Below are 25,865 nucleotides of genomic sequence, written 5' to 3'. Positions count from 1 at the left end.
ATTTTTAAATTTTTATCATCTACTATACTGTCTTATTTATTTTACAGTACAGTCCATTGATTCTTGCTTTCATTTTATGAATCAATGGTCTCGTTAGAGAGTAAAAATCATGTCAAATTGCTGTTTTGGGGGTTGTTTTTAAAAGTCTGGAATGGATTAATCCGTTTTGCATTGCTTTCTATGGGAAAGCTCGCCTTGGTTTTCGAACGCTTTGGTTTTGGAACGGACCAAGTTTGAGAACCAAGGTACCATTGTACCTGGCTCAAAAGTGCATCATTTTAATAAGCAGAAACCACAGTGAACACTTAGAAGAACGTTGCAAACTCAATAAGTAACAACAACAACAACAACAACAACAACTTTCACACTGTTCCTGGCTGCATCCTGCTCCCACCCCCTGTTTGCTTTCTAGCCCCCCTCCCAGACTAAGAATCTCCCATTCTCCTCCTCTCTCGACGCCAGTCTTCTCGACTTACCATGACAGCTATGAGGATAGGCACCTGAATAACCCATTTGAAGTAGCCAGCACTTAAATCCCAGCACCTGGGGAGGAAAGAGGGATGCTGTCAAGGCCAAAGTGAGAGTCAGGGCATTTTGGCCCCTGAGGCGAACCACAAAACAGTGCCCCCCACCCTTTGCCAGGGAAGGAAGAGTAAGTGAAGATCAACCTCAGGAAGCAGAGAGGGATAAAAATCTACACTGAGTTCTGCTGTCCCATGGATTCTGCCGCCCGAGGCAGTTGCCTCTTGGGTGGGCCGGCCCCAATTACAGTCAGGGCCGGATTTAGGTTTGATGAGGCCCTGAGCTAATGGGGCCCTATATATCTCCAGCTGCCCTTTGTCAACAACAAATTGTCACTGTTTTTGTGTGTTGAATATATGATTAAAAATACATTAAAATGTCACACGTTAAAAGCTTCCCTAAACAGGGCTGCCTTCAGATGTCTTCTAAAAGTCTGGTAGTTGTTGTTCTCTTTGACATCTGTTGGGAGGGTGTTCCACAGGGCGGGTGCCACCACCGAGAAGGCCCTCTGCCTGGTTCCCTGTAGCTTAGGTTCTCGCAGGGAGGGAACCGCCAGAAGGCCCTTGGCGCTGGACCTCAGTGTCCAGGCAGAAGAGCTGGGATAGAGCCCCGGGCTCTTTAAGAAAGGGAGAGAGTAGCTTATAGACTTACTCTGTGTCTGCAAATGTCGCCCTTAACGTCGCCCAGAATGTAACAAACACAACAGGGAGCCCTGGAAGAGAAAAGGAATTGAGACGGGTGAAAATGGGAAATTATAGTGTCACTTTGCAGGAAGATAGGAAGCTGTCTTATATTGAGTCAGACCATAGGGTCCATCTTAGCTCTGACATGTTTTCATTTTGTCCGGAACTAAACGGCTCAGGGCCGCAATAGCAAAAGGATGGCCTCTCCCCGTATGAACCTACCCGGACCCTGAGACTCTCATCTGAGGCCCTCCTTCGGGCGCCTCCTCCACGAGAGGCCCAGAGGGCGGCAACACGAGAACAGGGCCTTTTCTGTGGTGGCTCCCCATCAAGGGGAATGCTCTTCCCAGGGAGATTCGCCTGCCGCCTTCGTTTCATATCTTCAGGCACCAGGTGAAAACGTTCCTCCAGTGGTGTAGCATGGGTTGCAGGGACCCAGGGCAGGCAAACCACTGGTACCACTGGGAGCGACCCACCCTCAGAGCCAAAACTGAAGCACAAAACTGCTGACATCTCCCCCTTACATGTGTAAGATCCTTGGGGCAGAGACCTGGAGGGTTTCTATTTGCTGCTGCTTACACTTTGAAAAGAGAGACGTGGATGGCGCTGTGGGTTAAACCACAGAGCCTAGAACTTGCCAATCAGAGGGTTGGTGGTTCGAATCCCCGTGACGGGGTGAGCTCCCGTTGCTCGGTCCCTGCTCCTGCCAACCTAGCAGTTCGAAAGCACATCAGAGTGCAAGTAGATAAATAGGTACCACTCTGGCGGGAAGGTAAACGGCATTTCTGTGCGCTGCTCTGGTCCGCCAGAAGCGGCTTAGTCATGCTCGCCACATGACCCGGAAGCTGTACGCCAGCTCCCTTGGCCAATAAAGCGAGATGAGCGCCGCAACCCCAGAGTCGGTCACGACTGGGCCTAATGGTCAGGGGTCCCTTTACCTTTACCTTACACTGAAAAGAGCGGTGTTCGTGGGCACAGATTGTATTTCTATGTTCTCCATTGATCAGGCCCCCTCTTGCACACCCAGACACATGCACTGCCCCGTTTCCAGAAAACCTCAACGGGTAGCACCGCCGAAATTGACTTCTATAGCATCCACATTGCATGCGCTGTGCATCTCCAGTCTATAAACACAGTGTGTACAATGCAGGTCCTATAAGGTCAGGTCATCTCAGCTGAAGCTCGCCAAGGGGGCGCTGCTAGCAATAATAATAATAATTTATTATTTATACCCCGCCCATCTGGCTGGGTCCCCCCAGCCCCTCTGGGCGGCTTCCAACAAAACACTAAAATACAATAACCTATTAAACATTCAAAGCTTCCCTAAACAGGGCTGCCTTTAGATGTCTTCTAAAAGTTTGGTAGTTATTTTTCTCTTTGACATCTGGTGGGAGGGTGTTCCACAGGGCGGGTGCCACTACCGAGAAGGCCCTCTGCCTGGTTCCCTGTAACTTGGCTTCTCGCAGGGAGGGAACTGCCAGAAGGCCCTCGGAGATGGACCTCAGTGTCCAGGCTGGACGATGGAGGTGGAGACGCTCCTTCAGATATACTGGACTGAGGCCCTGGGCTGCCTCCTCACTCTCCATAACTGGAATGAACCAAGGAAAGGGCCAAATGACTAGATAGGTGCACTCAGAGGGGCAGTGGTCTGAGGTTGCAGGGGGTCAAAGAACCAGGAGGGGTCTCTGCCTCCAGTGTCCTAGAGACGCCCAATCAGAATGAAAAGGCCACTGAGAAGACACTTCCCCTCCCTTAAGAACCTAAGAAGTGCATGCTGGATCAGGCCAATGGCCCATCTAGTCCAGCAAACTCTTCTCGCAGTGGTCGACCAAATGCATCTGGGAAAGAACTCAAGCTTGCACTCTCCTTCTGTGGGTTCCAGCAACTGGTTTTCAGAAGCATTGCGCCTCCAACTGCATATACCCACCAACATTTCTTCAATGAAAATAGGGACAACCTATTCCATTCCCTCCAATATTTCTCTAATGAAAACAGGGACGTCCTATCCATGCCCTCCAATATTTCTTCAATGAAACAGGGACGTCCTATCCATGCCCTCCAATATTTCTTCAATGAAACAGGGATGTCCTATCCATGCCCTCCAATATTTCTTCAATGAAACAGGGACGTCTTATCCACGCCCTCCAATATTTCTTCAATGAAACAGGGATGTCCTATCCATGCCCTCCAATATTTCTTCAATGAAACAGGGACGTCCTATCCATGCCCTCCAATATTTCTTCAATGAAACAGGGACGTCCTATCCATGCCCTCCAATATTTCTTCAATGAAACAGGGATGTCCTATCCATACCCTCCAATATTTCTTCAATGAAACAGGGACGTCCTATCCATACCCTCCAATATTTCTTCAATGAAACAGGGACGTCCTATCCATGCCCTCCAATATTTCTTCAATGAAACAGGGACGTCCTATCCATGCCCTCCAATATTTCTTCAATGAAACAGGGACGTCCTATCCATGCCCTCCAATATTTCTTCAATGAAACAGGGACGTCCTATCCATACCCTCCAATATTTCTTCAATGAAACAGGGACGTCCTATCCATACCCTCAAATATTTCTTCAATGAAACAGGGACGTCCTATCCATGCCCTCAAATATTTCTTCAATGAAACAGGGACGTCCTATCCATACCCTCCAACATTTCTTCAATGAAACAGGGACACCCTCCAATATTTCTTCAATGAAACAGGGACATCCTATCCATGCCCTCCAATATTTCTTCAATGAAACAGGGACATCCTATCCATGCCCTCCAATATTTCTTCAATGAAACAGGGACGTCCTATCCATACCCTCCAATATTTCTCCAAGGAAAACAGGGACGTCCTAAGGAAAAGCGGGACATTCCACGATCAAATCAGAAACTAGGACGGCTTCTGTAAATCCAGGACTCTCCCTGGAAAACAGGGACACCTGGAAGGTCTGCAGTTGTGGAGGCAGACATAGTCACCATGGCTGGCAGCCACTGACACCTTCCCCCCCACGAATTTGTCTAATCCTCTTTTAAGCCCTCTGAGTCGTCCGCTATCGTGGCCACGCACCCTCCTTGCACTTGATGATCTTATGCTATTTCGAAAACCTTCCTTCCCTTCCCTGAAGGGCCACTCCATGGAAACGGAACGGCTCCAGCTAATGAACTGCGCACACTTCATCACCACATCCTGTTTTCAACAGCAGCTCTACTTCCTCTGAAAATTGCAGGTTGCCGTTCTTCCAGGCGTACCCGAGGCAGCCCCTGCTTACTTCAAATAGACCTTGCCGCCCCCCCTTGACGTGAGCGGAAGGAAGAGGGGAAAGGGAATGGGTGGGAGAAATCAGGATGAGGGGCTGCCTCAGGACCCCACAATCCGGCTGAGGTGAGCCTGCCTTGTGACGTTGACAAACCCAGGAGAACAAGGGACATCGGCTGCTTTCAAAATGGCAGCCTGGCTCTCTCCTCGACCTTGTCTTACGCTCTTTGGACAGATGCAGGCCCCGTTGTGTACCTGCCCGATGCCCTGAGCTGAAGGAGATTGCAGGGACATAGCCCAGTTCAGCTTGCTTGGGACAAGAGACTGGTGTGTTCTTACTGTTTTTACTTTTTGCCACATGGGTTTATTTGAAAATATACAAGCGGAGAAGGAAAACACGCAGATGGAGCTTGCTTTTTTGAAGGCTTCCCCAGTTTTTTCCCAAAGCAAGCAACGTACCCTTGGAGACCCCATTCCGCGCCCCAGCAAACACCCGTCTCATTTACTGACTATATTCTAAACCCAAAATGTTGTTTTCTAGCCTCCGTCCAAGCAGATAGGTATGCCGTGGTAGCCACAAGACATCAAAAGTTATCGATGAAATATCTACCCGTTGCTATCCTGTTTTAGCTATTAAGACCAAACAAAGCTGCCCCTCCATACACAATTGTGTTTCCATTACAATATGTTCCTGAGGGTTTGTTGCCACTGTTGAAAAATGGCTTCCCTGTTGTTCAGCTCCACATCACCTCAGAAACGTATAGAAATTCTGATAACATGGAGTGATCACAGTTAGCGATAGGTGGACTCCCTTAGCACAGCTTCTAAGGTATTCAGAAACACGTATTGGGGTTGTATCCCATGTTAGCCCTACTCAGAGTAGATCCATTTTTATTTCATTCTCATAAAGGTCCTGGAATTGTGAGGGGGATCACAAATGTGATGCAGCAAATCACAAATGTGTAATTGATAGTCACAAACAGGGGACTCTATGATGTCATATTTCCTAAGCTTGTGTGGCAGGAAGGGGAAAAATAAAAACTTAATATTCTTCTTTCTGTTACTACACACTCTGTCTCTTACCTGCAATGGAGCTCTCCTCCCAATAGCACACTCTATTTGGAACTGGACTATGGACTATTCTAGCTTTTAAGAATTATTGCCTGCCTGATTTTCATCCCTGCATCTGTTGAAGCCTGACAAGACTTTTAATGTGAGTAAACCTTGTACAGTGGTACCTCTGGATACGTACACCTCTGGTTGCGTATCCTTTGCGTTACGCTTGTGGCAAACACAAAAGTATTTTTCCGGGTTTCGCCCGGCGCGCATGCACAGAAGAGCTCTACTGCACTGTGCGCATGCGCAGAACAGGCACACCTGGTTGTGAATTCCTCAGGATCCGACCAGAGCTCTGGAATGGATCTCATGCTCGACCGGACGTACCACTGTCTTTTCTTGTTTACATAAAAGTCTGAGCATGATTTCTTTGTTCAGAGGGAAACATAAAAAGGGAGAAAGCAACCCAAGTTTGCCTAGGCATCCTTAGATATCATAATTGTTCTGGAAGATTATGCAACCTTGTCCCAAACAGCTTCTAGAGAAAACCTGTGCACAGATGGCGCTTTTTCTCTGCTGAAATAGGTACCTGCATTCTCACACAAGTGAAAAGAGGAAGGATAATTACTAAACAAAATATCATCTCTTACTCATCCAAACCCAGGGCTCATCTGCTGTCCTCTCCTAGGGAAAAGAACTACCAATTTCTTTTTCTCAAATCATTCCCCAACATTGCTAAAAGTCCATTTTCTCATATCCACATCGCTCCACAAACATGCCCCATCTATCTCCTCGACCAGGTAATCTCTCAAACCACCCAGGAAACTCTGAGCCTTTGAGTAAGGCCGACGGGAAGCAAGACTCACCCCAGCCAAATAACGTGAATCCCCAAAGGTACTTCTTCTCCGAGAAGAAGGCCATGAAGATGAGGCTGTGAAGGTAGAGGCCTTCCACCAGGATCCAGTAGTAGTTGGTGGCCAAGAAGTAAAGGAACAAGGTCACTGCTACCTTGCAACCCACCTGAGAGAGACCAGAGAAAGGAAAGGAGGTTAATACAGCAGAACACTTAGAACGGCCACAATCTTCTTGGCAAGACCCAACCTCATCGCCAACATTATACTAGGAGCTGAGTGCCCATGCAAGTCAGGAGCTGGTCCAATTATGAGCACGAACTTGACGTTTATCAATATATCTGGACCGACCTGAAGAAGGCATATGAAACGAAGCCCTTAAATGGACGTCTCATTGCTGGCTGGAGTCCTTTGTGTACATAGTCCTTACCTACAAGGTTGAACTCTCAATCTTGGTTATATTGACTAGCAAATTGCAAGACCATGTACAGTGGTACCTCGCAAGACGAATGCCTCGGAAGACAAAAAACTCGCAAGACGAAAGAGTTTTTCGTTTTTTGAGGTGCTTCGCAAGACAGATTTCCCTATGGGCTTGCTTCGCAAGACGAAACGGACCTGCCTCTCGTGTCATGGCGGCTCGCGGAGGAGCGGTTTGTTCCCCCCCGCACTTCCCCGCTCCTCCGGCTCCCTCCCACCTTCCCGCTGACGGTTGGTGCCTCGCGCCGCTGTGCACTCCCCTCAGAGAGCCGTTGCCACCAGCGCCTCTCTCTCCCTGGTGCCGGTTCCGCCGAGTCGTGCTCCTGAGCCCCGCTGCCCTCCAGCAGCCGCGTCGCACGGTGGCCACAACGCGGGTGAGTCTGAGGTACCGGCTGCGGCAGCAGAGACCTCCTCCCCGCCTCAGGAAAGCGCCCTGAGGCGCCCGGCTGCGCTTTTGGTGCAGTCGCTAGGCCTGCTCTCGGGGCGCCGATTGAATGGGGGAGCCGCGTCGGCCCCTCTCGCCTTTCTCCTACCCCCGCCAGCAGCATTCCTCCTCCGGAGTCTCCTCTTCTGTGCCACGCTCGCTGGAAAGTCAGTCAGCCTGTGAATTAACGTCCTGCTTCTCCCCGCCCCTGTCAGTGTTTAAATGCAGTGGTGCTTCGCAAGACGAAAAAACTTGCAGAACGAAAAAACTCGCGGAACGAATTAATTTTGTCTTGCGGGGCACCACTGTACATGTTTTTTCAGGTTTCTTGCGACTGTACGCCTATGCTTTGTGCCGATATTATTTTGAGTCATAATACGAATTGCCGTGGGACATTCGGTGTGCATTATACTTTTATTCTATACAGAGTTGGGTTCTTTAAGACCTCACCACTGGCATCATCATCATCAAGGCCATTGAGGAACCTGCTGTTCGTCCCCACTACCATCCCCCTGACTGCTAAGAAGAAGAAGAAGAGTTTGGATTTGATACCCCGCCTTTCACTCCCCTTCAGGAGTCTCAAAGCGGCCAACATTCTCCTTTCCCTTCCTCCCCCACAACAAACACTCTGTGAGGTGAGTGGGGCTGAGAGACTTCAAAGAAGTGTGACTAGCCCAAGGTCACCCAGCAGCTGCATGTGGAGGAGCGGGGAAGTGAACCCAGTTCACCAGATTACGAGACTACCACTCTTAACCACTACACCACACTGGCTCTACACCACTGGTAAGGTAGAGTTACCAGACGTCCCTGGTCCCCGGAAAAATTCCATCCCTGGAATGTCCCCAGATTTGTAAATCTGTCCCTGGGAAACGTGGTAGCGGCAGCCTCAGCAGCCCAGAGTCAGCCTGGTAGCGCATTTGGCTCTGGCTGCCTTCAGGAGCTGCTCGCTGCCATGGCGTCCACCATTTTTCCTCACCAGAAGTCCCCATATGATGTGTCTTGTGCGCAACACATGGTGGGCACCACAGCAGCAAGCAGCTCCTGAAGCCAGCCAGAGCCAACAGCGCTACCAGGCTGACCCCAGGCTGCTGATTGCGGCTGCTGCCACCACTGCTGAAGGGGAACTGGGGGTGTCCGGTGGTACAGATCTCCTGCCCCCTTCCTCCTTTGTTTTGACTGATCGGGGGAGGCTCAGGAGTTGCCCAGTTTTTTAAAAAAACTCTGCGCATTTATGATTCACAGGGTGTGAAAGAAGGGCTTTGCACCTTTATACAATCTGCATGTGTCCTTGGGCCCAGGGTCTTTTGCCTCACCATCCCCACTACTGACTCCCTGTTGCTACTCAGCTTCAAAAAAAAAAAAGAAAAAAGTGTCGCCGGTAACCATATGCTAAGATGCATCCAGGAGATCTCTCATCTTCCTGTTGGAAGATCCAGGCAGTGGTGTAGCGTGGGTTGTCAGCACCCGGGGCTAGGCAAGTAATTTGCGCCCCCCCCGCTGCGCTGTCCCTCCCCCAGATAGTCCCTCGCTCTCTCTCCGCACTGCACCGCACGCCTGGCACCCTCCCTTCCACAGTGGGCGGCGACCCGGCGGCTCGGATTTTTCACTGCAGTGAGAGAGAGTGAGTGAGCCAGGTAGGGGCAGAGAGCTGCGAGTGCGAGCGCACCCCCCCCCCGATGTTGCGCCCGGTGCGGCCGGCCCCCCCTGCACCCCCCATGCTACGCCACTGGATCCAGGACAGATAACAGGAAGTACTTCATCGAGAAGCATAGAACTATTTTTTTTTAACCACTATTTTTCTCACCATGAACACCTCCCTTGTTCTCTTAAGAATGGCTATGGTGCCCAACTGGGAGGCGCAGGAACTGAGTTTTGGTGAGGTTCAGCCGGTGCTTTTTTTTCCAGCCGGAACTCTGTTCTGGCACCTCCCAGGTAGATTCTGGTACTTCTCCATTGCCATGATAGGAGGAGGTGTTCAGGGTGAGTTTTGGCACCTCTTTTTCTAGAAAAATAGAACTGCTTTGGGCTGAAAAATAGCCCTGGCAAAGGTAAAAAAAGGGGGTAAGGGACCCCCTGACCATTAGGTCCAGTCGTAGCCAATTCTGGGGTTGTGGCGTTCATCTCACTTTATTGGCCAAGGGAGCTGGCGTACAGCCTCCGGGTCATGTGGCCAGCAGGACTAAGCACACAGAAACGCCGTTTACCTTCCCGCCGAAGCGGTACCTATTTATCTACTTGCACTGGTGTGCTTTCGTACTGCTAGGTTGGCAGGAGCTGGGACCAAGCAACAGGAGCCCACTCCGACGTGGGAATTCAAATTGCTGACCTTCTGATCAGCAAGCCCAAGAGGCTCAGTGGTTTAGACTACAGCGCCATCCTGACAAAGCACATAGCTAAACTACATGCCTCCCACAGGAGGCACTGATGGTCACCAACGTGGATGGCTTCAAGAGAGACAAATTCATGAAAGAGAGGGCTATTGATGGCTACTAGCCACGACGGCTATGCTGTTGTCTCTAGGCAATTCTAAAAAAAGAAAGAAAGTAGTATAAACAGTGACAACTGCGGAACACTGGCCTGTGAGTGCTCCAGTTGGAGAACAGCCTTTACCAAAGGTGTCATGGGCTTTGAAGACACTCGAACTCAGGATGCAAGGGAGAAACGTGCTAAGAGGAAGGCACGCTTGGCAAATCCACACCGTGATCAACTTCTGCTGGGAAACCAATGTCCCCACTGTGGAAGGACGTGTGGATCCAGAATTGGCCTCCACAGTCACTTACGGACTCACTGTTAAAACCGTGTTTATGGAAGACAATCTTACTCGGCTATGAGTGATCGCAGAAGAAGAAGAAGAAGAAGAAGAAGAAGAAGAAGAAGAAGCTGTTCACAGAAGAAGTGTCCACAGTTGGAGAAAGCAACGGCTCTGAAGACCAGCTGGCTTCCCAGAAGAGTCATGTGGGAACAGGCTGCTGGCCTAGACACCTTTGGCCTGACCCAGGTGCAGGGCCCTAGTTACATCCTCAGTCAAGGCTGACTGGAATTGCTGCAGACCGTTTGGGTTTTATTTTTAACGTTGTCAGTGATTTGAATGCAGAGCCATATCAGTGCCATGTTGCAAAGACACTCACCCAGTGGCGTTGCGTGGGTTGTCAGCACCCGGGGCAAGGCAAGTAATTTGCACCCCCTAACCCGGGGCAAGGCAAGTAATTTGCGCCCCGCCCGCTGCACTGTCCCTCCCCCAGATAGTCCCTCGCTCTCTCTCCGCACCGCACCGCACGCCTGGCACCCCCCCTCCACAGTGGGCGGCGACCCGGCGGCTCGGATTGGATTCGCACAGCCAGCACTGCAGTGAGAGAGAGTGAGTGAGCCAGGTAGGGGCAGAGAGCTGCGAGTGTGAGTGCGCCCCCCAGATGTTGTGCCCGGTGTGGCCGGCCCCCCCTGCACCCCCCACGCTACGCCACTGCACTCACCCCTTGGGGAGTGAACGAGCAGCAGTTAGATTTCATAACATGTCACCAGACATGGATTCTTGGAGTAAATGAGAGAAGAATGAGGGAAGCAGAGAAAGGATTTTGGGGCTTGATTTAAGACAGGCAGAGAGAGAGAGAGAGAGAGAGAGAGAATCTCTCTCTCTCTCTCTCTGTGTGTGTGTGTGTGTGTGTGTGTGTGTGTGTGTTCTAGAATGGGGAGCGGTGCCATCTAGTGGCTAAGGGATATTAACCACTGGGAATACAGGTGAAACTCAGAAAATTAGAATATCATGGAAAAGTTCATTTATTTCAGTACTTCAACACAGACTGTGGAAACTTCACATTGGGCTTCAGGCATCTGGCATTGTGTGCCTCCCCATTCTTCCTCCAGATTCTGGGTCCTTGGTTTCCAAATGAGATGCAAAAGCTGCTCTCATCAGAAAAGAGATTTGGGGAGCCATGCCATCAGCTGGTGTTGGTCCATTAAGTCCAGGGTCAACGCAGCCGTCTACCAGGAGATTTTGGAGCACTTCATGCTTCCTTCCGCAGACGAGCTTTATGGGGATGCTGATTTCATTTTCCAGCAGGAGTTTGGCACCTGCCCACACCACCCAAAGTACCAAAACCTGGTTCAATGCCCATGGGATTACTGGGCTTGATTGGCCAGCAAACTCGCCTGACCTGAACCCCATAGAGAATCTATGGGGCATTGCCAAGAGAAAGATGAGAGACATGAGACCGAGCAATGCAGAAGAGCTGAAGGCTGCTATTGAAGCATCCTGGTCTTCCATAACACCTCAGCAGTGCCACAGGCTGATAGCATCCATGCCACGCCGCACTGAGGCAGTAATTGATGCAAAAGGGGCCCAAACCAAGCACTGAGTACATATGCATGCTTCTACTTCTCAGACGTACATTATTGCTCTATTTGCAGTCCTTGTTTTGCTGATTTCATTTAATATTCTAATTTTCTGAGATTGTTAAATTGGGGTGTTCATCAGCTGTACGCCATGATCATCACAATTATCACAAATAAAGGCTTGACATATCTCGCTTTGTTTTCTTATCACAAAAATGTGATAAGAAAATAAAACTTTAAAATAAGCAACCTACTTCAAAAAGTAACATTCAACCATTATTAGAGTAGTGTAAAATAATAATATCAACATATAAAAGTGAAACAGAAATCCACTCAGCAGTTCCAGTAAAGAATTTCTAAACTATAATCAAAATAAAACAATGGCAAGCCACAGTACATAAAACAATACAATACAATACACATTGAGAAGCAGAGACTAGAGGGTAGAGCAAGGCAGGTGGAAGGAGGCCTTGCGTGATGAAGTCTCTCCCCTCCTCTTCTGGGATTTTGTGATGCCCAACAGTTTTCTAACCCACCCTTTTTAAAATTGTTGAATCCAGTAGAAGTGTTGTACCAGGGGTTGCTGCTGCCCCGGGGCTCATACTCACCAACTGGGACTTGTCTGCTGGAGGTGCCTCCGTGATGGACTTGAAGTCCTCTTCTGAGATCCGCTCCATCTCCTCCAGCGCCGAGCCGGAGTACAGGACGGCGTCCTTCACGAAGATGCTGATGGCTCGCAGCATGTAGGAGACAAACAGGTGCATGTGGATGTAGTTCCTTGTGCAGTGCAAGCGCCTGGCGTGGGAAACAGAAGGCAGAAGAGGGATGAGTTGTGGGGAGAAGGACCATCTCTGAGGTTAGCAACAATGTACAGAACTGCTACAACTATATGCTGGAAATGTAAAGAAAAGGAAGGCACTTTCTACCATATGTGGTGGAAGTGCAAGATAACAAAAGCATTCTAGGAAACGATATACAGTGGTGCCCCGCAAGACGAATGCCTCACAAGACGGAAAACCCGCTAGACGAAAGGGTTTTCCGTTTTGGAGGTGCTTCGCAAAACAAATTTCCTATGGGCTTGCTTCGCATGACGAAAATGTCTTGCTAGTTCCTGCGATTTTTTTCCACTCCCCACCCCCTTTTTCTAAGGCACTAAGCTGCTAATAGCCTTTTAGCAGCTAATCCGCTAATCCCTTAAGCCTTTAATAGCCGCTAATAGCCGCTAATAGCGCTAATCCGCTAATGGGGTTGCTTCGCAAGACGAAAAAACCGCTAGACGAAGAGACTCGCGGAACCGATTCTTTTCGTCTTGCAAGGCACCACTGTACAGTGGTACCTCGCAAGACGAATGCCTCGGAAGACGAAAAACTCGCAAGACGAAAGAGTTTTTCATTTTCTGAGTTGCTTCGCAAGACGGATTTCCCTATGGGCTTGCTTCGCAAGATGAAAACGTCTTGCGCCTTTTTTTAAAAACCACCAATGCATTCCTATGGGAAACTGTCAATACACAGCGGTGCTTCGCAAGACGAAAAAATTCACAAGACGAAAAAACTCGCAGAACGAATTAATTTCGTCTTGCGAGGCACCACTGTATAACGAGTTGGAAAAAATGTTTAAGGTAACTTTTGTGACAAAACCAGAAGCCTTTTTAATAGGAATTACAGGTGAAGAGATACCAAAAGGGCAGAAAAGACTATGTATGCGACGACAGCTACGATGATGCTTTTCGCTCAGAGATGGAAGGAAGATAAAGTCCCAACCAGAGTGTCAGGGAACTGTCATCGGAGCCAGAAGGAGAGGGAGGGCTCCAGAGGGATTCCGGAGAGCGTCCCGGGAGGGAGAGAAGCAGCACATCTTCTGGGGAAGGAAATCAGCGTAGCACCAGTGGAGGAGGGGGGCAGATGGGGGAAGCGGCGAGGTGGCTCCAAGACTCCTCGCCGGGGACCAGCGGGGAGAGCAAGGGTCCTCCGATGCCCACACCCTCCCTGCGCAGAAGGCTTCCGCGCAGGGAGAGTAGGCGGAGACTAGGCATCAAAGAACTTTTATGCTGGAAGAAGTTCAAGAAACGCCCACTGATGGATTCTGCCAGCGATTGAGACAGCCACGGGTGAGTGGCTGTCCGGACAGGAAAGGTTCACTCAGGCAACCCAGCCAGGTGTTGGCACCGATTTACGCACGAGCAACCCCTAGAACCATTACACAGAGGTACCACTGTATTTGGTTTTTCATATTGTTCAATGTTCCGTTTAGATTATATAAAGAGTTTATATTGATATTGCATTGCTGTACGTGGTCATCGTGCTGCCTTGAATATTACTGACAATTGTTTGCAACACAGGGGTTTGTTTGTTTTACACACACTGCATGTGGCAGCGCAGACAAGAAGTTGCAGCTACTTACCTGAAGTATCCTAGGATAAGGACAGCGATGGTTAGGGACCCCAGCGAGATGGAATAGCCGACAGTATAGATCAAATAAAGGCGATCGAAGACTTCCTGAAGCAAACACAAAGTAAGGGGAGAAAGAGAACGTTAACGGAATTGCATTGAGAAACTGCCGTTAATTTTGTTCCTCTGTGAAGGAACACAGGGAGCTGTTGTATTTAGTCAGACCATTGGTGCAAGAAGATCAAACTGAACCATTGTGAAGGAAATCAGCCCTGAGTGCTCACTGGAAGGACAGATCCTGAAGCTGAGGCTCCAAGACTTTGGCCACCTCAGGAGAAGAGAAGACTCCCTGGAAAAGACCCTGATGTTGGGAAAGATGGAGGGCACAAGGAGAAGGGGACGACAGAGGACGAGATGGTGGGACAGTGTTCTCGAAGCTGCCAGCATGAGTTTGACCAAACTGCGGGAGGCAGTGGAAGACAGGAGTGCCTGGCATGCTCTGGTCCAGGGGGTCACGAAGAGTCGGACATGACTAAACGACTAAACAGCAGCAACAACAATTTGATCAAACAGGTTTTTAGAAAGAAGCAGACTGTTGTACGCAAGAGACAAGGCCTATCCAGTGGTGGCCCCGTATCTCTGGAACTCTCCGCCAAAGGAATTATGCAAGGTTCCACTTTCGCCACCGTTGAAACCGACGTTGAAAACATGTTTCTTTCCATCAGTATTATACTAAAAGTGGGCTTTGACCTGCTGCCATTTTCGGTTTTGTAACTGGATTTCTTTACTTCCGATCTTTTTATTCTACTTTGCAGTTATTGTCTTCCTAAGCAGCTGAGATCAATTATGTGGAGAGAGAGAGATGTATTTGAAAGTGGGTTTCTATTGTTTTAATGCTGCTTGAAAGACTGCCTCCGGGCTGTCGAGTATTTTGCAGAAAGGGTTTCAAAGCTCTTTAGGTTGGCGCAATTAACGTGGATTAAAGCTGTCTGCCGCTCCAGCCCGACCTACCCACTTGAAGAACAACAGTGGGCTTTTTTTGCGGTTAGGAATGTGACAGGGAGATGCATTGAAAAATGTGGGATGAATAAATGATGAACAGGGGGAAAGTGTAAACACCACGGAAGCCAATCGGGGAGAATGCAAGACGAATCCTCATTGTTGCACAACTTCTCTGCAAGCAAATCAGAGCTCTGTTGATAAGCTTCAGGAAAATGCAGGGCTACCTTGGTTCTCAAACACCTTGGTACTCCAACGCCTTGGTTTTCAAATGCCAAAAACCCGGAAGCAGCGTTTCGGTTTTCGAACGTTTTTTGGAAGCCGAACGTCCGATGCGGCTGTCGGCTAAGGTTTTTGCGTTGCCTGCACCAATCAGAAGCTGTGCCTTGGTTTTCAAACATTTTGGAAGTCAAACGGACTTCCGGAGTGGATTAAGTTTGGCGGTTTTTGTTTTTGCTATTTATTTTGCGTTTTTGAGGCTTTTTCGGTTGATTTGTTTTTGTGACTGTGTGGAACCCAGTTCAGCTACTGATTGATTGATTGATTGATTGATTGTGTGACTGCGGAAATGGATAAAAGCCCCCCCCCCCATCCAAGCAATGACTATCATCAGTGCAGGTAAGAATTAAATTTTTTTAAAAGAACATCATCTGCAATACTGCCTTATTTATTTTATAGTACAGTACATTGATTATTGCTTTCATTTTATGGATCAATGGTCTTGTCAGATAGTAACAATCATATTAAAATTGCTGTTTTAGGGGTTGTTTTTAAAGTCTGGAATGGATTAATCCGTTTCGCATTGCTTTCTATGGGAAAGCGCGACTTGGTTTTGGAACGCTTTGGTTTTGGAACGGATTAAGTTTGAGAACCAAGGTACCACTGTAATGAAAGATGTATGCTCAATGAATAGATTGTCTGGAGACTTAAGTCAGCTTGGGCAGGCTTTGCCCTGAACCGTGTCATATAATAGGGACAGGTGTAGCCTGAGCATAGCAATCCATGAACTGATAACCTCAAGGCTGGATTACTGCAATAAACTCTTTGTGGGGCTCAACATATTAATTTACAGAGTCCTGAACAACTTAGGTCCAAGTTATATCAGGGCTCGCCTGAACCCTTCTATCCCAGCTTGATCACTGAGATTATCTGAAGGTGCATCGCTGGTCATTCCCTGAGTTGGCGAGGCTCATTTGACAATGAGAAACCGAGCCTTTCGTGTCATCAGCCAAGTCCTGCGGAACTCTCTGCCACTAGAGATTCAGTGGGCCAGCTTTTCAAAAACGCCTGCTGAAAACTTTTCTTTTTCTGCCAGACCAATGCAGGCAGTTAGGGATACATCTTCCCACAACAGTTAAGCAAAATCTGGTTTTATTTATCATTTATAATATCATTATTAATAAGTTTTTTGTGTACCCAGCACATCTGACTGGCTTGCCCCAGCCACTCTGGGCGGCTTCCATAGACTATACGAATAGATTTAGTTCATAAAGTCTACATGCCGCTTGGTCATAAGAAAAGAACTTTCAGAAAAAGATGTTTGTTGTTGTTTAGTCGTTCAGTCGTGTCTGACTCTTCGTGACCCCATGGACCAGAGCACGCCAGGCACTCCTGTCTTCCACTGCCTCCCGCAGTTTGGTCAAACTCAGGCTTCGAGAACACCGTCCAACCATCTCGTCCTCTGTCGTCCCCTTCTCCTTGTGCCCTCCATCTTTCCCAGCATCAGTGTCTTTTCCAGGGAGTCTTCTCTTCTCATGAGGTGGCCAAAGTCTTGGAGCCTCAGCTTCAGGATCTGTCCTTCCAGTGAGCACTCAGGGCTGATTTCCTTCAGAATGGAGAGGTTTGATCTTCTTGCAGTCCATGGGACTCTCAAGAGTCTCCTCCAGCACCATAATTCAAAAGCGTCAATTCTTCGGCGATCAGCCTTCTTTATGGTCCAGCTCTCACTTAGTTGTCATTAATTAAAAAATTAGGAACAATAATTTAATTCAAAATGTACTGTACGAACAATAAGATACTTGCAGAAATAGAGTGGTACTGACAACCAAGAATTATTCAAAATGTAATAGTGGATTATATATCTATAAACACAATAAAATAATATGAATCTGTGCAAGGAATACAGATAAGTAGTATAATGAGAATTATTGGAAGTTACATATTTTAATTTGTTATGTAAGTGTAATATATTGTATTTGTTTATGTTTGTTTCTCTAACTTTTCTTACTTTATTGTTTTTATTCATTTGTATCATCTTTTGTATTATATGTTATGTATATTTGTCGATGTGTGAAAATAAAGGTTTTCTAAAATGAATTAAAAAAAATAATTTAACATTTTGATAGACTGAAAACAGGTTTAAACTCTCATCTCATTGCTTTTTCTGGTTTTTGTTGCATGCTTTTATGTTGGGGAATGCTTTGAGATTTTATGAACTGGGGGCCCGTAAATATATTTTTTATTTCCCCCCATAAATGATTTTTATGGGTTTTACATCTTTATTCATAGAAATGTATATAAATGCCTTAAAGAAATGAGCAGATGATGGCACCCCTTTCTCCAATGGGACATTCAGAAAACCCGTGGCTGATCTTCAGCCTAGATCTTTCCACCCTTTGTGAGACCTTTTCTATAGCTGTCAATTTACAGATTTGAAAATAAGGGACCAGCAGCCTCGAAAATAAGGGATCAGCAGCCAAAATAAGGGATTTTCCAAGGAGCACAGGCATCTTCAACTTCTGAGCCCCTCCGAGCCAAAGGCAGAAAGCCCAGCCAGCAGCCAAACGAAGCCTCAAGCGGTGGTTCCCATAGCGCAGCAACCCAGCAAAGGGGATCCAGCAAGGAAAACCACCGTCACCTCTCCGCTGGGAAGCGCTGAGCAAAGGCGAGTCCCCAGGCAACGCGGCCGATTTGATCGGCACAAGGCATGCAAGCTCCACCCCCCAGTCATTCTTAGACTCCTTATTGGGTGAGCAACGCAGCCAAGCAACACAGTTGGAGTCTCCCTCCTTCCCTAGCAGCAGGGAGGGAGGGAGGGAGGGAGAGGAGCTGCTTCCGTTGAAACCCAAGAAATTTAAGGGACATCATCAATAAGGGACAGCAGCGGGGCACGGCGCTGGGATAAGGGAGTTTCCCGCCAAATAAGGGACAGTTGACAGCTATGCCTTCCCTCTCCTTGCTGCAAAAAACCCTCGTCCTTTTCTCCTTGCAAGTTTCAGTAAGGCAGGCGAAACCAGGGAGCTTTTGAAATGACATCTCTGGTTTTCGATCTGCCTTTGGAGAGAGCGGAGCTGCTCCGGAATGCAAACCTCAGCCCTACGACATCAGAATCCCCAAGACCTGGGAATGTTTTCCTGGCCGTATTCACCGCTGGAAATGTACGCTTGCCAAACTTAATCTATTCAGAAGTTAAATAAACACGAGAGGCAATAGCCGCGGTTGAATTCAGCCGGTGGGCATGGACGCAGCGAAACGGCGCATTTTTTTTCCATGCGCAGGGTTCTCACCGGGAAGTCAGGTATCTCGGCTGCACCAGCCTGCTGCTGCTCTCTGCTCTCTGAAAGGCCACATTCATGGACCACATATCTAAAGCTCTACGAGGCAGCTTGAAACAGTTCTGGCTTGCCCCAAAGAATTCTGGGAGCTGTAGTTTGTGGAAAGCCCCTCAAAGAGCAACAATTCCCAGAGTTCCTTGCGGAGAGGGATTGCCAATGTTTAATTGCTTTTTAATGATTGTTCTGCCCTGCTGTAGCCTCGGGTGAGAAGAGCTTTGTGCCCGGGATGGGGAAATGGGAGTCAACAGACACTCAAGGAATAGTTTCAGAGAAAAAGCTTTATTTCTACCATCCGACTGGTAGAAGGAGCAAGTGTGATAGATTCACAAAACAAGCACAAGTTCACAGCCATTTGCACAGAGTATATATTCCCCTTCAGTTCCCTCCCCTTTCTCCTCCTCCTCAAGAGTTCCCCTATGCATGAACAGAAAGCTCCTGTCTTGGGACTCTTTTGGACTCTTGGCGCCCTTCCCAGGAAAGGGGGTGAGAAGCCAAGGGGGTCGAGGAGCCTTGCGGTTCAGCGTGTCCAAGATGTGTTGTAACTAGAGTGAGATAAGAGTCAGTTCTCAGGCTGAGACACTGAGGTCCAGCTCTGAGGGCCTTCTGGCGGTTCCCTCACTGCGAGAAGCCAAGTTACAGGGAACCAGGCAGAGGGCCTTCTCGGTAGTGGCGCCCGCCCTGTGGAACGCCCTCCCAGTGGCGTAGCGTGGGGGGTGCAGGGGGGACCGGACACACCGGGTGCAACATCGGGGGGGGGGCGCTCGCACTCGCAGCTCTCTGCCCCTACCTGGCTCACTCACTCACTCTCACTGCAGTGCTGGCTGTGCGAATCCGATCCGAGCCGCCGGGTCGCCGCCCACTGTGGAGGGGAGGGTGCCAGGCATGCGGTGCGGAGAGAGAGCGAGGGACTATCTGGGGGAGGGACAGTGCAGCGGGAGGGGGCGCAAATTACTTGCCTTGCCCCGGGTGCTGACAACCCACGCTACGCCACTGCGCCCTCCCATCAGATGTCAAAGCGATAAACAACTACCTGACATTCAGAAGACATCTGAAGGCAGCCCTGTTCAGGGAAGTTTTTAATATGTGACATTTTAGTGTATTTTTCATCTTTGTTGGAAGCCGCCCAGAGTGGCTGGGGAAACCCAGCCAGATGGGCAGGGTACAAGTAATAAATTATTATTATTATTATAGAACCTATTCATTAGCTTTTTGAAGCCTTCTCGTAGGGTTTGCCTATGCAACAGCATCTTTTGAGAAAAGCAGAGAAGAGCAGAGAAAGGCTGTTTTGGATTTTTAGAAGAGAGAAAGGGAATTTTGGACCGTTTGAGGCCCAAGGTGACTTCGGGCTAGGTCGGGCACCTGTCCTCACCTCCTTCACTGCTATGTTTTTAGCTGCTTCTGTTTTATCTGTAAGCTGCCTGGAGTCCCTGTCAGGGAAGATGACGGGGTATAAATAAATATACAGTCACACCTCATGTTACGGACGCTTCAGGTTACGTGTTTCTGGGTTGCGGACCACAGGAAAACCAGAAGTACCAGAACGGGTTACTTCCGGGTTTCGCCGCTCACACATGCGCAGAAGCGCTAAAGCACGCTTTGCGCATGCACAGAAGCGCCAAATCGCGCAGACGCGGCGCTTCAGGATGCGAACGCTGCAGGTTGCGGACCTGCCTCTGTCATGGATTACATCCGCAACCTGAGGTTCCACTATATGATAATTATAGTGGTTAAAGCATTCTTAAAGGTAAAGGGACCCCTGACCATTAGGTCCAGTCGTGACTGACTCTGGGGTTGCGGCGCTCATCTCGCTTTACAGGCCGTGGGAGCTGGTGTACAGCTTCCGGATCACGTGGCCAGCATGACTAAGCCACTTCTGGCAAACCAGAGGAGCGCACGGAAACGCCGTTTACATTCCCGCCGTTTACATTCCTACCGTATTATTCACCCTATAGGACGCACCTTTTCCCCTCCAAAAATGAAGGGGAAATGTGTGTGCGTCCTATGGGGCGAATGCAGGCTTTCAGGGAAGCCTGGAGAGTGAGAGGGGTCGGTGCACACCGACCCGTCTTGCTCTCCAGACTTCGCGCAGCTCTCCGCAAGCCGTGGGAGCCTGCGCTGGGCTCCCACGGATTGCAGAGAGTTGCCTGCATGCTGAAGCCTGGGCGCGCTAAGCTCAGCGAGCCCAGACTTCGCGCAGCTCTAGGCAAGGCGCGGGAGCCCGGCGCTGGGCTCCCACGGCTTGCGGAGAGTTGCCTGTTCTGGGGGCTGGGGTTGGGGGAAGCTCGGGCTTCCCCCGCCCCAGCCCCACGCCTGGGGGGGATTTCCCCCCCTTTATTCCCCTCCCCAAAAAACTAGGTGCGCCCTATAGGGCAAAAAATACGGTATTTTTTGAGCCCGGCTTCGGCTGGGGAGGGCGGGATATAAATAAAATTTATTATTATTATTATTATTATTATTATTATTATTATTATTAATCTACTTGCGCTTTGATGTGCTTTCGAACTGCTAGGTGGGCAGGAGCAGGGACCAAGCAATGGGAGTTCACCCCATCGCAGGGATTCGAACTGCTGACCTTCTGATCGGCAAGCCCTAGGCTCAGTGGTTTAACCCACAGCGCCACCCATGTCCCCAAAGCATTCTTAGCAATTAGTTTATTCAATAATCACAATGACAGATAAAGGAATGCCTCTATATGACTTTCTGAAGATATCTGAAGGCAGCTCTGTTTAAGGAAGTTTTATCACATTATTATTATTATTATTATTATTATTATTATTATTCTGTTGGGAGCTGCCCAGACTGGCTGGGGAATCCCAGCCACATGGGTGGCGTATAAATTATTATTATTATTATTATTATTATTATTATTATTATTATTATTATAACACTGTTGCTGTATGTAGGTTTTATTTTATTTGTTTTTTATCTTATATTTTGGAAATGTACATCCAGGTTGGTTTTTTCCTTTACATTTTTTGGGGGCCCCCGAGAGAGTGGGCCCCCTAAGCTATAGCTTGTTTAGCTTATACGTAAATCCGGCACTGGATCCGCAGCTGAGGTCTGCATGTGACAGGCCCAGGATTTTAAGGTCTGATTAAGCAATGCTCTTGAGAGTCCCATGGACTGCAAGAAGATCAAACCTCTCCATTCTGAAGGAAATCAGCCCTGAGTGCTCACTGTTCCAGGACAGATCCTGAAGCTGAGGACAGATCCTGAAGCTGAGGACAGATCCTGAAGCTGAGGCTCCAAGACTTTGGCCACCTCATGAGAAGAGAAGACTCCCTGGAAAAGACCCTGATGCTGGGAAAGATGGAGGGCACAAGGCGAAGGGGACGGCAGAGGAGGAGATGGTGGGACAGTGTTCTCGAAGCTACCAGCATGAGTTTGACCAAACTGCGGGAGGCAGTGGAAGACAGGAGTGCCTGGTGTGCTCTGGTCCAGGGGGTTACAAAGAGGCGGACACGACTAAACAACTAAACAACAACAATAAGCAATGCAGGCAACCCCACCTGATGGGAATGTTTGTTTGTGGGGTTAACAAAACCAGCTCACCCTTTCCGTGGTGTTGATGGTGAGGAACTTGGCGCACTCGCTGTAGTTGGCCCAAGTGCGGTTGTTGCTGGGCACCAGAGCCCAGCTCCCGTTCAAGTCACACCGTCGATAGGCATGGCCTAGCGAGGAAGAGAAGAAGCGAGAGTTCAGGCGAGGCGAGGCAGTAGTTCGGGATGGGCGAATCTTTATCTCCGTTACTCCCCATTTCTCGGCTTTCCCATCTTCAGTTCTGTTCTGTTCTGTTCTCCATTTGTGATTCTCCCCACCCTCCTCAGCATTTTAGCGCAAATTTCTCTTATTCCGCATATTTTTGCAGGCCTATTTCTGCAAAAAGCCATTTCCCCCGAATGTATTTCTGCACGTTGTTTTTCGCTAATAAATGCATTTTTGTGCAGAGATACATTTTAACACACCCTCCTCAGAATCTTAGCAGAAATTTCTCTTATTCCGCATATTTTTGCAGGCAGGTTTCTGCAAAAAGCCGTTTCCCCCGAATGTATTTCTGCACGTTGTTTTTCGCTAATAAATGCATTTTTGTGCACAGATACCGTATTTTTCACTGTATAAGACGCACCTTTTCCCTCCTAAAAAGTAAGGGGAAATGTGTGTGTGCGTCTTATGGAGCGAATGCAAGCGGGAGGCTCTGCTCAGCGCTTCCTTTAAAGAGTTGCATGGAGAGTGTGTGCGGCTCGTGGGGGCTTTTCCCCGAGGAGGGAGAAGGGCAGCCCATCAGTACCTTCTCCCTCCTCAGGGAAAAGCGCCCAAGAGCTGCACACACACTCCACGCGGCTCTTTTAAGGGAGCGCGGCTCTTGGGGGCTTTTCTGGGAGGTGGCAGAAGGGACCAATGGGCTGTCCTTCTCCCTCTTTGGTGAAAAGCCTGCAAGCGCAACATTTTGGAGGTCCCTGGTCGCAAGGTGGTTAGATTGGTCTCAATTAGGGCCAGGGCCTTTCCAGTACTGGCCCCGACTTGATGGAACGCTCTGTCACAAGACACAAGGGCCCTGTGGGACTTGACCGTATTTTTCGCTCTATAAGATGCACTTTTCCCCTCCTAAAAAGTAAAGGGAAATGTGTGTGCATCTTATGGAGCGAATGCAGGCTGTGCAGCTATCCCAGAAGCCAGAACAGCGAGAGGGATCGCTGCGCAGCGCTCCCTCTTGCTGTTCTAGCTTCTGGCTTAGCCCCTCTGTCCCTTCCCCCACCTCCCGGAAAAACCCCCAAGAGCCGCACACATGCTCCACGCGGTTCGTGAAAGGGAGCGCTGAGCAAAGCCTGGGATGCATACAGGCTCTGCTCAGCGCTCCCTTTAAAGAATATTTTTTCCCTTGCATCCCCCCTCTAAAAACTAGGTGCGTCTTATGGAGCGAAAAATACGGTACATTTTTAGCATACCCTCCTCAGCATTTTAGCACAACTTTCTCTTATTCCGCATATTTTTGCAGGCAGGTTTCTACAAAAAGCCATTTCCCCTGAACGTTATTTTTCGCTAATAAATGCATTTTTGTGCACAGGTACATTTTTAGCACACATCGCTTGGCTGGAGAACAGCACTGCAAATTGGGAGCACCGCGGACTGCCAAAAAGGGCTGGGCATTAGGTTTCAGAAAGTGCAAGTTAGCTAGATTCCCCTTTGCAGGTGAACTGAACTGAGCTTTTGGGTAATGCAGGCGTGAGGATAGGCTTGGACCTCTGTGGGAGATGTCACACCAGCTCCCCAGGGTCTGAAGCATGGTGCAACCCACGCTTCATAGCAACATTTCCCTACACTGGAGAGCAAAGATCTTGCCCTCTTTCTAACAGGAACACCAGCCCTTCGAGGTGTTCCGGGGTAAATCTAAGGAGAAGAAACCCAGAGAATCATAGAATCATAGAGTTGGAAGAGACCACAAGGGCCATCGAGTCCAACCCCCTGCCAAGCAGGAAACACCATCAGAGCATATGGCTGTCAAGCCTCTGCTTAAAGACCGCCAAAGAAGGAGACTCCACCACACTCCTTGGCAGCAAATTCCACTGTCGAACAGCTCTTACTGTCAGGAAGTTCTTCCTAATGTTTAGGTGGAATCTTCTTTCTTGTAGTTTGGATCCATTGCTCCGTGTCCGCTTCTCTGGAGCAGCAGAAAACAACCTTTCTCCCTCCTCTATGGGACATCCTTTTATATATTTGAACATGGCTATCATATCACCCCTTAACCTCCTCTTCTCCAGGCTAAACATGCCCAGCTCCCTTAGCCATTCCTCATAAGGCATCGTTTCCAGGCTTTTGACCATTTTGGTTGCCCTCCTCTGGACACGTTCCGGTTTGTCAGTGTCCTTCTTGAACTGTGGTGCCCAGAACTGGACACAGTACTCCAGGTGAGGTCTGACCAGAGCAGAATACAGTGGCACTATTACTTGATCTAGATGCTATACTCCTATTGATGCAGCCCAGAATTGCATTGGCTTTTTTAGCTGCCGCGTCACACTGTTGGCTCATGTCAAGTTTGTGGTCAACCAAGAGGTTTGCTGAGACCCAAAGTCAAGCCGTGCTACACATTCGCTGCCCGCCCTCCTTGCCGAAAGAGCTCAGCTGATCAAACTGGGCCAAACGATGGTCTTACCTTCGTGGTTGAAGTCGTAGATGTAATCTGGGCAGGGCATGGCCACTGTCTTGCCCGGGGCACCTTCGGGCCAGCAGATGAGGTTGTCCCACTCAGGGACGCAGAACCCATCTGGGAAAGCAAAACAAAGAAGTAATTATAATATATAATAATAATTTATTATTTATACCCTGCCCATCTGGCTGGTTTTCCCCAGCCACTCTTGGCGGCTTCCAACAAAACACTAAAATACAATTGTTATGTACTGAAGTTCTCACCCTGGGCCAGCAGGGGGATACTGTAGATAGTTTTCACTCAGGTCCACATATGCAAATAAGGGATTGAAAGTGACGTTCAGTGATTGGATAGTTACAGAAAATGGTTACTGTTGCGTTCTGGTGGAGCTCTATATAAGCAGGCTGACTGAACCCTTCAGTTCAGTTCTGTTCTGGCCTGTTAATAAACAAGAGCTGTTTGAAGAATCGCTGTGTCGTCTAATATGTTCGCCCACAACTTAACAACAATAACCTATAAATCTATAGTTGAAGGGGTGCAATGGAAACAGCCACGAATCATCCGTGAAAAGCGGCCAAGCTTAGGAGGAGAAATTTCACAATTCTGGTGAAAGATGTAGGGACAGGATTCCCACCTGCACAAGGACTTTGGCCCGTACAATGGAGTTTTCTCCCTTTGTGTGCCCTCAAAAGTATCTATTGGGGGGGTCTGATGAACCGCAGAACAGTGAGAGGATTATTCCATCAGCCAAGTTGAAAAGCTTCTACTAGCAGAATTGCTACATTCTAGGCCTGGCATGGGCAAACTCGTCCCTCCAATTCCCTCCAATTCCCATTATCCCCGACCACTGGTCCTGTTAGCTAGGGACGATGGGAGTTGTAGTCCCAAAACATCTGGAGGGCCGAGTTTGCCTGTGCCTGTTCCAGGCCCCTTTCCATTCAAAGGAGCTCCATAGTAGCTTACAAACAAGAAATGACAATAACAGAACAAAACTGGTACAACGTACGCCATATAATAGAATTAGTAAATCCCCTGTAAAACAGCCGCAATCTATAAAACATTATTCGCAAACCAGCAAGTAAGAAACATTGCTGTTACAGAGAGCCAGTGTGGTGTAGTGGTTAAGAATGGGGGACTCGTAATCTGGTGAACCGGGTTCGCTTCCCCGCTCCTCCACATGCA

General features: G+C 48.7%; 1 protein-coding gene across 1 annotated transcript in view; it reads right to left on the bottom strand.

Annotated features, from left to right (window-relative positions):
* The window catches only part of PTH1R (parathyroid hormone 1 receptor), a 136,074-nt gene that overhangs the window by 14,548 nt on the left and 95,661 nt on the right, over window positions 1-25,865 (bottom strand). The window contains exons 3-9 of the mRNA XM_083406555.1: window positions 24,690-24,800; window positions 22,091-22,209; window positions 13,999-14,093; window positions 12,207-12,393; window positions 6,384-6,537; window positions 1,174-1,234; window positions 477-543 (exon numbers count right to left, since the gene is read on the bottom strand). Of these exons, the coding sequence (XP_083262681.1) occupies window positions 477-543; window positions 1,174-1,234; window positions 6,384-6,537; window positions 12,207-12,393; window positions 13,999-14,093; window positions 22,091-22,209; window positions 24,690-24,800 (794 nt within the window). The remainder of the gene's footprint in view (window positions 1-476; window positions 544-1,173; window positions 1,235-6,383; window positions 6,538-12,206; window positions 12,394-13,998; window positions 14,094-22,090; window positions 22,210-24,689; window positions 24,801-25,865) is intronic.

This window comes from Podarcis tiliguerta, assembly GCF_965153285.1.
Source record: "Podarcis tiliguerta genome assembly, chromosome: 12".
Taxonomy (NCBI): domain Eukaryota; kingdom Metazoa; phylum Chordata; class Lepidosauria; order Squamata; family Lacertidae; genus Podarcis; species Podarcis tiliguerta.
Note: the sequence above shows the minus strand (reverse complement) of the source record. Positions and strands in the feature narration are given on the sequence as shown.